Consider the following 17,130-nt stretch of genomic DNA (forward strand, 5'->3'; position numbering starts at 1 on the left):
TCCCCCTTCCCTGGCATCTGTCAGGCCATTCGTGGACCGCTACTTCTGGCTCTGCAGTCCTGCGTGCTAGGCAGGCACTGATAAACTTGAATAAGTCCAGGGGAGGGCCACCAAGGTGCTCAAGGACTTGAGCCCTTGCCCTGCAAGAAGAGATGGGAGATTCAGCTTGGAGAAAAGACAGCTTTGAAAGGAACTACTGGCAGCCTGCTGGTACCTATGGGAAGGTTATCAAAAGATGGAGCCTGGCTCTTCACAGTGGTGCATGGCATGAGAATGAGAGACAATGGGTATAAATTGCCATGGGAGGTATCTCAGAGTATCAGGGAAAAAAAAAGAAAAGTTTGCTATGAAGACAGTGAAGCAGTACAACAGGTTGCTTGGTGAGGCTGCAAAGCCTCCATCCTTGGAGGTCTTCAAACCCAATCAGATAAAGCCCTGAGCAATCTGGTTTGAATTCAGTGTTGACACTGCTTTCAGCCAAAGGTTGGATTAGAGACCTCCTGAGGTCCCCTCCAGCCTGAAGGACTCAGTGACTCAATGTCCCCCGCTACAGGTTCTGTAACACGTAATAATGGAAAAGGGCTCACAAAATTGAAGACTGCTTGCATTTGGGAGCCTGAAAGCAGTGTTTGCACCTTGGAGTGCAAAAGACAGCACACAGTTTCGTTGTGCTCACGCTGGGAGCGTTTTGTAGCAAGGAAACAATGCTTTTGTCAGACATTATCTTGCCTTCAAGAGTTGAGGTTTGCAAGCAAGTGCGCGCAAGTAAAAAGTACACTAATTAAAGAGGAACTAAGAAATGCAGACTCCAAGGCTTAATGAATCATAACAAATAACTAGAAAAAAAACTAATCCTGCTAATTTCCAAGTGTTTAATTGAGTTGGCTGAAACGTTTGTGTGCGTGAACACAATCACATACAGTTATTTCCCTGGGTAGAACTCTTCAAGCTGAAATACTGATTCTTCATCTGGGACATGAATGGCAATCATTTGTTAATAAAGTCATAACTTCTCTACATACCATATCAAGGTCTTGGGAAACCCTCCGTTTGCGCAGCTCTTCCATCCTCTCACACACATCCGTGAAGCAGGTGTTGTAGTAGTCTGCATACTGCTGTGCCAGGTCATCAATATTTCCCAGTGACCCATCCTATGGTGGAGACAAAGTAAAAAGAGAAGAGGTTAATCAGTTTTAAAATTCTAATTTAAAGGTAACACCACAACTCTGAGGGAGACCCCCTCCCTGCAGCACACCCAGCACACAGCTCTTGGGTCACCCTCTCAATCCCTAGCCCCCAGCATGCTAACACTCAAGAAAAGTTGGGAACTGCAGTACCACAGTAGCTCCTCAGAAGCAGGTGGGACCTTACTAATTCCTACACAGAGAGAGAAGACAGAGACAGCAACGCACAGCAGTGGAACAACATATCCCCAGGCACTATCTGCCTCAATTCCCTCCCACCTACATACATTCATATTCCATCTGGTTCTCCCAAGCAGCTGCCCACTCATCCAATAACCAGTCATTACATACGTTTCACTGACCTTATTTACTTGGGAGTAGTCCTGCTTTCCTTGACAATGACTAACAGCTATTTAAAACATTAAACTTCTTGCTTATAAGCACAATCAGCCAGACTGCAAACAATTCCAGCCAAATGACTTTAACAGGGCAGTTTATGCCACCCACAAAGACACTCTGCCAGTTGCTCTTTTAAGATATACTGGAGGAGGAAACATGGTTTGCTCAGTCCCAGATGTCTGCTTTGCTAGGCAGGATTGCTACCCTGTTAATGAAATGGCTATAGCCAGGAATCTAATTGTAATGATTTGTTAGTTACAGTCAAAATTCATATTTTTAAAATGACAGATAAATAAGGAAAAAAACCAAACCAAACCAAAAAACAGGCTGGATTTTAAGTGACATGAGAAACCCTTCTAAACTTCAGATATGTATGCCATAGAAGGCTGGGCAAGGGGGTGGGCAGGGTGAATTAACATTTCTTTGGTAAAATATGCACGCACTTAAAATAGGTCCAAAAGATGGGATGGAGTAATTTTGTTTCTCTGTCTAATTTATGAAGGGGCATATATGTTATTGTATACATTCTTTAAAGGGCAAAAATCTACACTTTGTGCATATTCTGAGAGAAGAACAAGAATACACTGCAGTGTTATTTCATTGTTGCTGTGAATAGATGCAACAGATAAATATAAAATTATTTAGAATATTAGAATTAGAAAATTATTAGAATATTAAGAAAAAACTAAGCAATCGAGAAATCATTTAAAAATAATTGTGCTAATAATATACATAAGTTGCAATGCAGCATTTTAGCATACAAGCTAGGAAGAAATCTTTTAAATTAGAAACCACACATTACTGAAGCTCTTGCCATTTGGAAATAAGCATGTGGTCCTGCTTATTTCTTGACTATGCTGAAGAGGCAGATCTGTTCTAATGAGGTATCACTTCCACAGAATCGGAAAAAACATTCCAGTTTAAATCGGAGTGAAAGCCTATTAAACTGCAGACTCTGTGAAACACACTCTCTGCTTTTTTAAAGTGCAATTCCACATGCGCAACAGGTATCTCAAATTCCCCAGGAAGTTTCGTAGAGCTCACATTCCCAAAATTCAGAACAGCTTGCAGTTTCTCAAAACTACTGTGTACAGTACAGGTGGAAAACAATTTGCATGTCACTTGTTGGAGCAGCAGAAGCAACATAACTACAGTAAATACATCTATACACACACCCTCTGCTATATATACACCTATGTACTTTCTATCTCTCAACCTGCCAAAGATCTCAAACAGGAGATGTTTCAAACATTAAAAGACTGAGTTCCTTAGTGCAAACACACTTCTGGGAACTTCAAACTTTCCAGAGCTAAAAACTTTCCACACCGCTAAGCAAGTGCATAGTTTACAAGGACAAGACGACAGCATCTTTGAGAAGTGTGACAGTGCTACCCTGCCTTTCTACCGGAGCAGCAGCTCTACCCGTTCAGCAGGCAGTGAGCACATGCCTTCCTCCAGCCACCTCCTTGCCATCTATTGCTTCCCAACAAGCTGGGGAAGAAACTTTGACTCTCCACCTGTACCGCAAGCTCCACACATCTGCCTGTGCAACTGGACGCTCCCGCGGCGGCTGAGGGCACGCTTGCTGATCGCACACGCACAACCAGCTGCTTTCGCAAGGTTTGCGCGCTTGGTGGGGATAATGACTGCTGCAGCGCTGGGGAGAAAAATGAACGCCAAACAGAAAAAAACAACCCCAAAACTTAACCAAAACTTCATTTGCTCACTGTTGCAGGCAGTAAGAAAACCTGTATGACTTCCAAAGAGACGACATGATATCTGAATCCCAGTAACTGTAACTCCATCATAACAAACAACCCTCTCCAAGGGTTACCAAAAATTCCCACTTTGGAGTATCTTCCTGAGCCAGAGTTTGTTTATTCCTTGATAAGCTTTGGTAGTTAAGAGTACAGGAGCTGGAAACAGTAATGACAGAAGGGCAAGACAGGAAACCGTCATTTTATTTGAACAATATGAATCTGCCTATTTCCTTTATCAGTCCATCTCCTCTCTCAATTCTGGAAACGGTTAAATTTCATATAGTACACCTGCTTGGAAATGGGTGTGACTCCAAACACTGTGAAATACTCCAAGGCCAAACATATCAAGTGACCATCAGCTTAGCTGAGAGCCGGGTGGAGCCGAGGTGAGGATCACAGCATGCTCCAGAGCTCCTCCGTGCACCCTCCTGGACCTCCTCAGGTCCATGGACACAGACCGCTCGCAGGATAGCAATGGAGCTGCACAACAGATCAAACAAAGCTGAACAAGTGCTCATTTTTCACTTATGTTGGCGTGCCGTTCACCGCGTTTTTCTTAAAGGTGGTCTCTACAAGGCTGAAGGCTTGTGACTGTCCCTAGAGCAAAATTAGCTCGATTGCAGCACCCCAATTAAAGCCCACAGAATGCGAGTGGCCCCCCCGCTAGCGAGCACGTGGCTGCAAAGAAAGGTCTATTCACAAGCATCCCAGTCCGCCGGTGCCGCGCCGTCCAGAGACGTGGAGCTGCAGGCACCAGCCTGCCGGGCTGACAGAAGGGATCGCTGTCAATGCTCGGGACTCGCGTTAGGGGCTGTGCTCCAAATACAGCTCGTACCGGCTCTCGGGGAAGACTTGTCCCGAGTGAAAGCGAGCTTGACATCCAAAAATAGATGAAGGAGCAGAAAAAAAACAAAGATCCTAGAGATGAGAATTGATAACTGAAACATATACTCGTTGCTACTCTGCCATACAGTTTTGCTGGGTTACCAGGCCAAGGGCGGGTAGCTTTATGAGTTGGCCGCTCCGCAAAAGCGGCACACAACCTCCTAACTACACGCGGACAGCTTGGGGTTTGAAGTCTCTAGCTTCAAAAAATGAGAACAAAAATACAAATATTTGCATTTACATCTCAGCTTGCCAGGAAGTTGCAGTGGAAGATGCCGACTAGATCATTTGTCTCTGTGGCAAAGAGCTGCTTTTATGAATTTATGCATATGGGTGTCCAGAAAGCACTGCTTTTGTCAAAAGAAATACAGATACACAAATCAAGCCAAGCCAAAGACAGCAAGTATTTCACACCCCACAGCATCCTCTCACGTTACACGCAAGGAAATAACATCATAACGTAACAAAGGATCGTATATCTGATTGATATTACCCCAAATTTTATCCCTACATATAGTTATCTCCGTCTTCCTTCTTTATTCTTCAAGCACTATTAAAAACATGGGAAAACTAGAAAAGAGAAGATGCTTCATTTTTCTACCGCACTGATAACGGCCAAGACAACCTACTTTAGGTATCAACAAACAGCAAGTACAACTAATCAGAAGATGAATTTTGAACTATGGCATTTTGTCTACTCATTATATTGACCCTCCAACTTCTCCAAACAGTTCTAAACTGTCTCACACAAAATGACCACCAGTGTGCTTTGTATTTCTATTTTGTTTTCAAGTTGAGTATTTTAAAAATAGTCATATGTAAAACAGTAGCTCCAGCTTGAGAAGTCATTCATTCTTTTACAAAGAGAGTCAAAGGAATTGTCCAAAATGTTTTAAAAAAACCCTAGCATTATTAAAAAAAAGAACAATAAAAGCATTCATAACTAATAATATTTTAAATACATTTCACTCAGATGTATAAAGAATAAGAGCCAATGTTAATTTTCTTAAGTTCCTTTTACTTTCTCGCTTTCATATGCTAGCCAAAACCTAGAGGATTTTTAAGATAATAGAAATAAAAGTCTAAACCCATCAATTTATTCATTCCTCTTCTTCCTTAATTAATGGCTCTACGTTGTGGGCTTGATTCCAATACTACAACAGGGTCTAAACAAACATGGACTGCCATCTTAGTTTCACAGGTAGGAAAAAGCATACAGCTATTTGATACCAAAAATAATAAGCCACTGCAATTCATAATAAGCCTTATGTGCCACTATGTCCCATTTTGACAGATGGGCCCGTATTTGAAACGGCTTATGTGAGTGGTCAGCAGCCACTGATGTACTCCTAACTGCTTTAGTTTAGTAAGGTTTTTAAAACCAAGACCTCACAATAAACTCTCTCATTTTGTTACAAAGTTAACAGTTAAGCAAAGCCCTGCCAGGAAGACTGCTTTGTACCAATTGTGTTTATTGCCACACAAACTGCAATGTTCCAGCTATGTAGTCCCACAGATCTTCTCTGCTGGAAAAAATCTGTAAGCAACACAAATATCGAGCAGAAATACCATTCCTGAAATGCTTTATTTATTTGTAAAAAGTTACAACATGTTTCTCCTAAGACTTCACTACTGCCTGAGACCTTTCCATAAAAAAGTCTGATAGCCAGGGAAGTAAACAAACCACTAGTTTTAAAGGGTTAAACATAACATGAAGATTTAATAAAATATTCTAATGAAAACAGAAGTCATCTCACATTTTTATTTTTGGTTGTTAAATATGCTCCTAAATTTCCATCCCATAGTGTATGCATGCAACATTTTTTGGCATCATAAAACACAGAGTAAATGATGAATTGCCCTGGAATTCCCAGAGAATTAGTTCTGATATGCATGTGAATACCAAAGGAATCCGTTAGGATTCCTGTTAATGGAGTGACTACAAAGAAAAGTTGGACCGATTTGACACTTATTATAAAGTTAGGATTTCTCGGTCACTGCACATCAGTTGGTTTAACGCACTGGCATAATCCTTTGTGTTTGACATGTGAAAGTGTAAAGGAGAAAAACGTTTTGTCAGAGATCTCTGCTGGCAATAAAATTAAATAAAAATACATTCACATTTTAATAATAGTAATAAAATAAAACCACCATTAGGTAAGGAGGAATAACGGACTTTGCTAAGAAACACATACATTTCATGAACCTGCATCTGAACCTAAATACTAGGCACTGGCACAGCATACATACTTTCTGCATAAGTTTCCATGCAGAATAAGAGTTTTAGAAAAAGCCACCAAAAATACAACTATTTGAGTTTGTACATTCCTATCTCAGATTCTAAAAAATGTATCACAAAACTGCATACTCCAGCGTATCCTCCTCCTCCTATTCCAGCAGATGTTAGGAACGTCAGGGAAGAGGTCTTGATTATCAGATATATGTGCTCACCCGCCATGCCACTGAGTAAAATTCATGTAACTGTATGAATCTCAAAAATCTAAAAAGAATGTGCACGCTACAAGACCATTTGGTCAGCAAGACAGACGGGTCTCCATCTGCACACAGCAATGCAGACTACAGCATACAATGCAACTATACAAGTTCCTAACTTAAAAACCACTCCAGCTATGGCCACAGCACTTGCATAAACTGGGAGGTTAGGAACAGGTCAGAAACTGGGAGGAAAAAAAAAATCTGACTTTTTCCTATTAAAGTATAAATGTATGTGGAAAGGGCAGAGACGAAAGGAAGATGCTCTTTCACAACACTTTACAATCATGCCCTGGCAAAGGCGTGTTTTTGACCTTCACAGCCCAAGATGAGAAAAATCCATTTCCGTGCCTGAAACACAGGACTACTGTGTGGAGAGTCACTGTAAACACTAGCAGCTTATTTCTGGCAGTTAGATCTTAACAGGGACGCCTACCAAAAATTTGTGGAACATGACCCTGCATTTCAATAATACCTTTGGTTTGGATAGCTGTAAGAAGTATGTAAATGAAAGCCAGAACATGGGCCAGAGCAAACAGGCTTTTTTGGGGAGAGGATAGGGGTAAGAGGGAGAAGGGACCAAAAAAGCGGTGAAATGAGAACATCTGCTGAAGGGAAACATTTTTGTACCGAATAAACACAGGGTTTTCAACAAGACTTCATCTACATACCACATACCCTACGAAATGTTTAAAGTTAAGCACAACTAGCTTACCTAGAAAGCAAGGGATGCTCAGATTTTCATGGGACAACTTTGAATAAGATATCAGTCCTTTTTAGGTATTTTTCTTAATGCAGGCTCACAGAAGCTCGAGAAACTTGTGGATCCTTCCCTAGGCAAACTTGGACTGGCAGTGTATCTCCCTGCACTGCAAAATACACTAATGCATGAATTCAGGCTACAGCTGATTAATCTGAGAGACACACTGTATTTCATGTTCCTCCACAGCTCTTTCTAAGGAGGCAGATTTAAATCATATCCAAACCTTCTCAAAACAGAAGAGTTAAACCTGCGTGCACCTTTCTGGCTAGGGCTTGTGTCTCGGTTTGCTACAGTAACAGGCTTGCACCATGGGGACAGGCAGCTGTAGGAAAACCTGCAGAGCTTCAGCATAATTTTATCTGTTACACATTTCTGACCCTCTTACCTGTCCCTTGCTAGCAATGTATTTCTGCCGGGAATAAGGCTGATGTTTTGCCTTCTGGCTTAGTTTCAAAATGGTTGCCATTAAAAATAAACCCAACAAGCTGCTAGAGAAACGTTCCCTTCTTTTCCTAGGGCTCCGAAAGGACAATCTTCCATTCAGCAGAACTAACAATTCCGCTATCCATGAAGTGACAGGTTCAAAGTCTGTCTTGACAGTCAGCAGGGTCAGAAATGTGAATGAGAGAGAAGCGCAAGGCCACGCAGTCCAGCGCTTGCCTCGAAATTCAGGGGAAGGCATAAAATACTCAGTGTCGAAGTCATGACATTTTTATATTGAGAACAGCTATTTTAGAGGATGCTGAAGGGTTGTCATGGTTCCTTTGACCTCTCTATAGCAGGACTGCGAGAACAAAGAGAACATACAGATCAGACCGATTCAATAGAAGACTTTCCATTAATTTTTATGGCATCTGAGGGTTGAGTCATTAAGCTATGCGGCTTTACAGACAGAGTTACAAAAATAGATCTAATAAAACTGTGTCAAGCTATCTGCAGCACAGTTAAAACAGTTCTAGATTCTGTACAATAAGCAGAATGCACAATGGTAGTTTGATATAAAAGCTTTTGCAGCAGTTATCTGAAATAACTGATACAGCCCACTGAGTTCAGAGCACAGTCACCCTAGACCCAGAACTTTATATTAAACTACAGAGCTATGTAAGCTTTTTCTAATATATATATATATGAAACCTTGCCCTATCTTTACATCAAAACAAACTATTCCCCTTTTCAAAATTGTGCAAATGAAGTGTTTCCTTCATCAGCACCATAATCCTTTTCCCCTTTACTTTTCACTGTAAAGCCCTGAAGTCTTTGTCAAGAAGATGTAACAAAGCATCTCTGGAAAAGCGTTCTGAATGTGATTTACGTTTTTCCCCCTCTGTAAATTAAAATCAATTTGAAAGCACACTACTGGGATCCCTCTCTCTGGCATGCAACCAAGGAAGTCCTCTATGTAAAAAATAAAAATATGTGTGTGTATATGCATGCTAACGAAAAAGTTGTACCTATGCAAATGTACATTCCAACATACTTAAAAAGTAGGTATTTATCACAAGTAAAACCAGCTCTTTCACATGCTCATTATCTTGACAGACAAGATTACATGCAAATTTATTCATGAAAAGTTACTTCAAAGCACCCTTACTGTCCAGCTTGCCTAATAACAGCATATTATCTTCTATCCTCCTTTCCCCAAGGTGATCTCCACTAAGCTCGTCAAAATGTAACTCAAAACTCGTCTGCTCTGATACCTGCCAGGCCACCATTACCCACCAGGCTGGTCAGCAGTCAGGCACAGGTTATCATTACCAGCTTGTAAAGCAGAATAAGTTAACAACTCCTTAAGCCATGTAATAGCTGCACCTGACATCACCTTTCATTAGTTTTGTTTCCCTTGCTCTTACTGCCTCCTTCTTTTGCACACTGTGTTTGCTGAGGCTTTTTCCTCAAATTGAGTGGAAATGTGCCTTTTCATGCACACCAGCTGCAGTGGGCTTCTATCCTGACACTTGGTGCAGAAACAAATGGCAAGACTTAAGCAATGAACATATATGTGATTAAAGCACCATTAAGGAGATGGAGACATATTTGTTTCAGAATCAGGAAGTTTAGCATCTGTTATCGGGTGGCTTCATATTTGAGTTAAAGTTAGAATCTAATGAAATAGATATGCAAAACCCAAACATCTTAAGTAGATGATAAAGTAAATCTTTACCTCGGTGAGCTGGCCATAGCAACTGCAATAGCGAAGGAGGTCTCATTAAAATTTGTATCTTTTCTTTATACTTAGTAGTAACACAGTAGGACAAAACCAAATCTTCTGTGACATTTGGGTCTACATAACTGGGGTGTGAGCAAATCATTAAAACAGTAGCCTGAAAAAAACCTAAACAGAAAACATGTAAAGAAAAAAAAAAAAGGCGGGGGGGGGGGGGGGGGGGATATTTAAAGTCAAAACAAACGGAGAAGACAACATTATCTCAGGACAACTGCGTAAGTTCAGCAAGTCTGGTTTACAGTGTTTCCCAAGGTCTTAAAGTCACATGGTAGATTCAGAGAAAGCAAACTTTGGTCATGTTTATGTCCAAGTTTTACTACAAAAAGCACAGTCAAAACTGTTTTCTACTTCATACCAGTAATCACTATGGGGCATTCCCTTATAGATAGATGTATTGGTGAAACACAATAAAACAGTAAAATGCCCTAATCTAAGTCACCAAGATCCTATCTAACAATATTCCACTGTATGAAATAATGGTGTCATTGTCAACTGAGGAAAAAAAAAAAAAGTCAGAAACTACCATAAAATAAAGGGTTTCACTATAAACATACTCCTAGGAGTATGCTGAGAAGTATTTAAAGCATGATTTTATTTTAGGAATAGGAAATTATTTCTCTACTGTTTTTGCAACTCTATCTGTCTGTGAATCAACCTCCATTCAAGAACAACATCCAGAATATTAATACTATCTACTGGTACACTAATATTCTGCTCCTATATGGGATTTTATTCTAACCTAATCCTTTTATCCTGTAAATGAAGTATCTTCTCAACATCATAAAAAAAGCATGAAAAAAGAAAGCACTTACTAAACTTTGGATTTGTGAATCTCGATTGCATCAACACATGGCAGTAAAATCTTCATAGTACCCTATACCTTACATATTTACTACTCAAATTAATTCTTGCCTGAGACACAACATACGCTGGTTCCTAACAGGTACATGCACAAGGGGCATAACAATAATATCAAATATAACTGTCACCATGCTACCCAAGGCAAGACAATTGCTTGTTTACTAAAATAGTTCTTTATCCAATTTGGTGGTCCTTAAATAGTTTCTCCAAATAAAATGTACTAAATTTGTTTTGGCCCTTGGAATGTTCCCTCCTCCCACCTCCAACACTAGGAAGCTCTTACAATCTGTAGTTTCTTTGTGGAAGAAATGGTATTTCATTCTGCCTTGTGCTAGGTGCTGTATAAAAAAAGTCCCAGTGACAGTGACAAGTACCTACTCTGACTTTTGCTCCTCTCTACTAATTTATTTTTCCAAATGTCATGTAGTAGAGAATAACCATCTTAAACTTTTCACCAGGACAGTTTGGCACAAGCAGGACACACCTTGCCCAGACCAAGGAAAGTTCACTCAAAAAACCCTTCTTATCCTTCTTTCTGTTCCCCCTGCCCCTTTACCTTGCTTCTTCAGTGTACCATTGTGTGCTCCTTGCCCCTTTATTTCTACTTCTCTGGGTTTGGGATTCCCTCCCCGGCCTTCTCGCGAGGCAGGACTGAGATCCTGACCGGGTCTCCTGCCTGGCCCTCCCAAAGGACCACAGCTTCCCCCAGCCCACTGAAACCTGGTGGTACTGGTTTCGGGGATGCACCAATAAAGGAGGAGAGCCCTCCATGCCTTCCCTAATTTCTCACCACCTCAGCAGCCAAACCGTGCACTGGACCTTCCCCCCAGCTACAATTACTGGAGAGTGGAGGAGAAAGCCCAGCCCTCTCCCACTCCACTGGGAAGCCAGTGCCCAGGAAAGCCCAGTGGGGATGCGGTCGCCCCAGGTTTCTTCTGCCTGGACAAGCCTATCGCCTCAGCTGCACTTACATGGCAACAACTACAGGGCAGCACTGCGCCTTTATTCATGCAGCACCCAGCTCAGCGATGAGCATTCCAATGTTTAGAAATGCTACTACGTTATTATGAAGTTGGGTGTGACAGTAAGCACAATTACTTATTCCTCCCTGTGCCATTTAAGAGGCTTACTTCCAAGAGGCAGGCACCCTCCTGCTAGCCATGTGAGGGTTCTGGAAAGGGGGGAAAGGGAATCTTGGAGTATGTGCCTTTACCCCAAAATCCAGCTTCGCAAAGCATGAAAAAAATACTGTTCTGCACACCAAGGCACGATAGGGGTGTCTCCTCTGTTTTGGGAGTAGATATGGAAGCTGGCTATCCTGGTTGCTGTGGCCAGCGGTACAGGGTACACCCCAGACACACAGCCCTTGATTTACTGCTGCAAGCGCAGAGGGCAGCCTAGCTGTCACCTGTGGAAAACCAGAATGTTGACATTTAAACTGCTTTCTCAAACTCTGCTATTTTTCTATTTTTTCCTGCTAGAAATTCAGCAGCTTGCAGCCTGGAGGATACACCCAACGCTTCTGCGAACCGAGGGACTAACCTCGCCTTCACTCCTACCGCTTCCTGACGGGCCGTCTTTTATCAGGGAAGGAAACAACTGTAATTGAGCATGGCAGCAATCCATGTTTCCCCACATAATCTTAGCAACAGAAGAAATGGTTTCCTGTAGCTGCTGTAAGCAAGCTGCGCCCAGGCCCCCCCTCACTGATGCCGCCCATCCCGCCTGCCCATGCTCCCCCCGCAAACCCCCGCTTCTGCAGGGAACGGGTGCCCGCCGCTGGCATAGGTGTAGAGGGGTTCCCAGTCTTTAGTGGCATTAATAAGCCAGCTTAAATAGACACCCCGCATTCATACAAATAACGTAAAACCAGAAAGACGACTCTGCCTTGAAGCACTTCAGTGAAGCCTCGGATTTGACTCTAGCAGGGCTACGGCGCTGTTAACACACACTCTCAACCACTGTAGGTAGCAATACAGATGAACTAAATATAAAGCTGCTCATGCAAAACTTCATGGCAGTGGGCTCAGGTTTTTTATCGCCTTAACTAAGTATCTTGAAGTCTCTTTGGAGAGTGTTTTATTTAGGAGCAGTAATGCATAGTTATCCGGGGGTTTCAGTTCATTTAATTAAGTTGAATACAATTACACTCCAGTGGGTCTTAAAAATGCAAGAGTCTATTTAAATATTATTTAGATGCATATCTTTTAACTACCAGATTGCACAGGGCTTCATGTTTATATCAATTAGGGATATCAACCTAGCAATAAGAACTCTACCTCTTGCCAGCTTATAATCCTTTCTACTCTGGGATCTCGTATTTTATTTGCTCATTTCCCTTTATCTGTGTACAGTGAAGATGGGCTTTTTGCGTTCCTGTGTGCTCATATTGCTTTATCATTGCCAAAGCGCTTCCTAATTAGGCTAAATAGGCCTCTTACCCAAATAAGAGAGAAGTATTTCTGCTTACCTACGGAGCAAATCCTAGAGTCTGGGCTTGACTAAGTGTGTGGCTGCCTTATCTCCCAGGTGTTTCAAGCACACATTTCTCTGAAGGGGCAACATGCACTTTATTACTCATAGGAACTCCCCAGTAAGCAGGATGCCATGCGCTTGTTCCAAGGGAATGCTTAAGCCTGTGGGTGCTATCAGTCCAGTGGCTCTGCCCACTGATGACAGACACGAGGACACGGAACGAAGCTGCATTAGGCAAAGTTCAGCTTGGACATTAGGAAAAGGTTCTTCACCGAGAGGGGGGTCGGTCACTGGAACAGGCACCCCAGGGAAGTGGTCACAGCACCAAGCCTGTCAGAGTTCAAGGAGCATCTGGACAACACTCTTAGTGACATAATTTAGTGTTAGTCCTGCAAGCAGCAGGGAGTTGGACTCAATGAACCTTATGGGCCCCTTCCAACTCAAGATATTTTATGATTCTATGTTGCTTTTACTGGAGACTGAATGCATTACTCAAGTGTTGCACATCACAGAGATACACCCCAAACTGAAGCATGAAGCAATTTTAAGAGCTCCACGTAGCTAAAGAGATCATAAAAAGCAGAAGCTGGCAGAACCCCAATGTCAATAAAGCTTGCAAAATTTGTGTGTCTCTACAAAACCCAGTAGCTTGACTCTGACCGACCCAAGGCCCTGAACCCCAGGTTGAAAGACAACAACTGTACATAAAGACACTTGGACTTGGAAGGTAAGCTAAGTTATCACTTGAGCAACTTCCCTATGCATAGCAACTTGAAACATCAAAAGGAGAGCATCCCGCTAACTAACCATTTGTCAGGGGAGTTGTCATGCCAAAGAAAAACATCTCACCTAGTTGTAAAAGTGACTGTAACACAAGAAGAAAGCCTCAGATGACGGAGTTTCCTCACAGACTCTGCTTTTGAGATGAAAGAAGAGACTGCAGTCTCAGGGAACACCAAACCACGAACCCACAAGAGCGGCAGGACAACCTGTGTACCAGGATATATCTGAAGCACCACAAAAACAGCAGGGAGCTCTCTGAGCAAAAGGAAGATGTTACACCACTTTTCACAGTATGCAGCATTATCAGTTTCAAATGAAAGCATGTACAGTAAATAAGCTGCCTCATGCATAAAGTATCAGGACTTGAAGGGAAACAAAGATTTTGCTGTATGACTCTCTCAAGGAGAAAGGAGAATCACACATCTTCAGATGTGGCGATCTCTCCAAAGCTTGAGGTACAACCCAAAATGCAAAGGCTGGCTCAGAACGAGTTACATGTGAACAGGGAGTCAGGGCATCAGACTGTCTCTAGAGAAATTGTAAATCGCACTCTCATCCTTAGCCTGTTGTAGCTAACCAGCCCTCTGCTACAAATCACCCGTTCGAAGCATCTGCTGGTAATACCTAAATGGCATGCTTTTACATGACTCATACACACATCAATGGTTACCCACCTATAGTCTGTATTTGTCTTCAAGCAAAATCAAAACAAGGGGCAAGACATGAAGGCTTACTTTGCTCTCTGACATCCCCACTCAGCACCTGGAGTGAGCCCTGTCATTTCTCAACCAGGCTTAGAACTCCATTATTTACTTCCCACACGCTCCCAGCCCATCCACACCGTTCAGCCACCTCCTCTGGGCCTCCCCGAAGCCAGCCTGCGTGATGACCTTCCCCTGCCAAGGTCCCTGTGCGTACTCCAGCCGCTTCCTGCTCCGAAGGCGTCAATTCTTCCTCTCACATGATACTCCTAAATCCCTCTTCCTAGCAGTTCCAAGTTACCCTTCTCAGCTGGGACTCTCTTTTCGCCTTTCTAGCCACAGAAATACAATTCTGGACACTGAGTCACTGCACCTCCATCCTTTGTCATCCTCCGTTTCCTCTTTATATGAGAGGTATTTTCCTGAGAGAGGCATGAGACTGGAGAAAAAAAAATACCTCTCATTGCTTTTTTTCAAAAATATTTTTTTTTAAACTGCTCAAACCCATACATCAACATCTACCTAAGAAAGGCAGAAGGGCCAGAGAGGAGCTAACATACCTTTTTACCCCCCCTCCCCTCTCTTTTTCATGGCAGTTTACAAAATAAACAACTATCTGTAAGCATTTTGCAGTAGTTGTAATTAGGTTTGGCAGATGAAAAATGAAAATTTTTACAATCTTTTCTATTCTAAGTATATTTGAGATGAGGATTAAAAACCACAAGTAACTTGGCAAAGATTACTCGAAGAAAGTACTGGTCCATCAGAGAGAAAAAGCAACACTGAGAACATCCACCTCTTTCCTTTCTTTCAATTTTGGTAATTAGGAACTGAACCTCCACACTGACCAAACCCAATGAGACTCATCATGAGTAGGTCTGTAACAAGGATATGCAGAAGCATCCCTTTCCCTTCTCATTCATGCATGAACACGCACCATATGCGGTAGGAAGCTAGCTGTTCTTCATCGTCATGCCAATATTTTGATTAAGTCCTTGACCTTATGTTCTCTGTTAACTTCCTGAGTTTAGATAGCTATCATGCAAAGCTTAGGTTTTACAAAGTTTATCCATCTGCACATACATACTCACTCCCGGACACAAAATCTAAACAACACATTGCTGGATCTGGGCTGGGCAAGAAACAATATACCCCACTGAGCCAACACGTCCCAGTATCCCTTCAATTCGGTACACAACAGAACATGCCACCACAGTGGAGGGGGATGACACAGGATTAGACTCCATTTCATGCCTCATTACAAAATGCTCAGAATAAAGGTAGCTGTAATTAAAGAAGAAAACAGAATTCTTAAGGACTGAGAACCATCTTGCACTACTTATAACTGAGCAGTCTTCACCGATGAAACAAGAAATAAAATAGACCTTTCCCCCAGACCTCTGCAAACAGCAAACAGGACACATCATCACAAAATGAAATATAACAGAAAATATGCATCTTTCAATTTGTATTTGTACAGTGCACAGCAAGGTAGGAACTTCCACATACAAGCTGCAACACTGACAGAGAAATTTGGATAATCAAGAAGAGACACCAGGAATTTGCCATTTTCCTCTATAAGGAAAACACAACCTCAGAGAAACTGAAAGTATGGTATGTAAAAACAGAGAAAAACCTCCAAAGAATTTGCCATGTACAAAGACTCACAACATGCCCCACCAGCAGAAAATCTGCCTTTTCTCAGCCCTTTTTCTCCCGAGAAATGAAAACAGACCGACCTAAGGAAACACATCCAGAGGGGGAAGAGAGAGAGAGAGAGATGCCTGCTATTGGAGCCACACCAGTGCTCCAGTGGCGCAGGGACGTCAGTGCCTGTGTGCCCTCACTGTGGTACCTGGAGCTACCTCTGCTGTCAACATTTTTCAAGGGATATAAGCAGCCTGCGCACAGCCTGATCTTACTTCCACCAAAATCAGGGGCAAATTGCAAGTGACCTCAAGGAAAGCAGGAACACAAACAGCTTCTGTGGTGGAGATCCCTCATTGCGTTTGCTGTGCTGAAAAAAACCACCACATTTATATGCAAGAGATAGCAAAAAGCAAATACCTGTTCTCAGCCTATTTAGTCCTCAGTCTGACATGAAGCATCATGTAACTCCAACAAAGAACAGGTCAGAAACCAGCCAACACGGCTTAGTGCCACAGACCCTAACATCCCTGCTCCACTGCCCATCAACTGCTCTACTTCTTGGTATCCCCAATGCGACAGTTGACCATGAGCTTTTGATTGCTTGCTCAACTAGAGATTTCCTCACCTTACCAGTTTTTTTGGTTTTGAAATACAGTCTCTTTATTACTTTATTATCAGATTACATAACTGATAAAATGTTGCACATGGAAATTGTTCTCCCCAACTTTTGTATAAAACATGACATTCCCGCAACACACTCTGAAGCATTGAGTTTTTGAAGCGTAAACATATAATCATCTTGAAGTTGGAAACCTGAAGACAGAAACCATGACTGACATACAACATGCAGCCTGCCCATGCCTTTTTCTGTTTTACAATGGTTATTTATGAATTCTAAGGTGGGAAAGGAGCCTAATAATGGAGTGGAAATCACAACCTGCAAGTTGTGGTG

At 42.1% G+C, this 17,130-nt stretch overlaps 1 protein-coding gene across 4 annotated transcripts in view; it reads right to left on the reverse strand.

Moving 5' to 3' along the window:
• Positions 1–17,130, reverse strand: part of LOC126038598 (SAM and SH3 domain-containing protein 1-like) — a 573,090-nt gene that overhangs the window by 101,787 nt on the left and 454,173 nt on the right. For all 4 annotated transcript variants that reach the window (XM_049800528.1, XM_049800531.1, XM_049800527.1 and 1 more), the window contains exon 2: positions 1,023–1,151. In XM_049800528.1, coding sequence (XP_049656485.1) covers positions 1,023–1,151 — 129 coding nt within the window. The remainder of the gene's footprint in view (positions 1–1,022; positions 1,152–17,130) is intronic.

Source organism: Accipiter gentilis, chromosome 5 (assembly GCF_929443795.1).
Source record: "Accipiter gentilis chromosome 5, bAccGen1.1, whole genome shotgun sequence".
NCBI lineage: Eukaryota > Metazoa > Chordata > Aves > Accipitriformes > Accipitridae > Astur > Astur gentilis.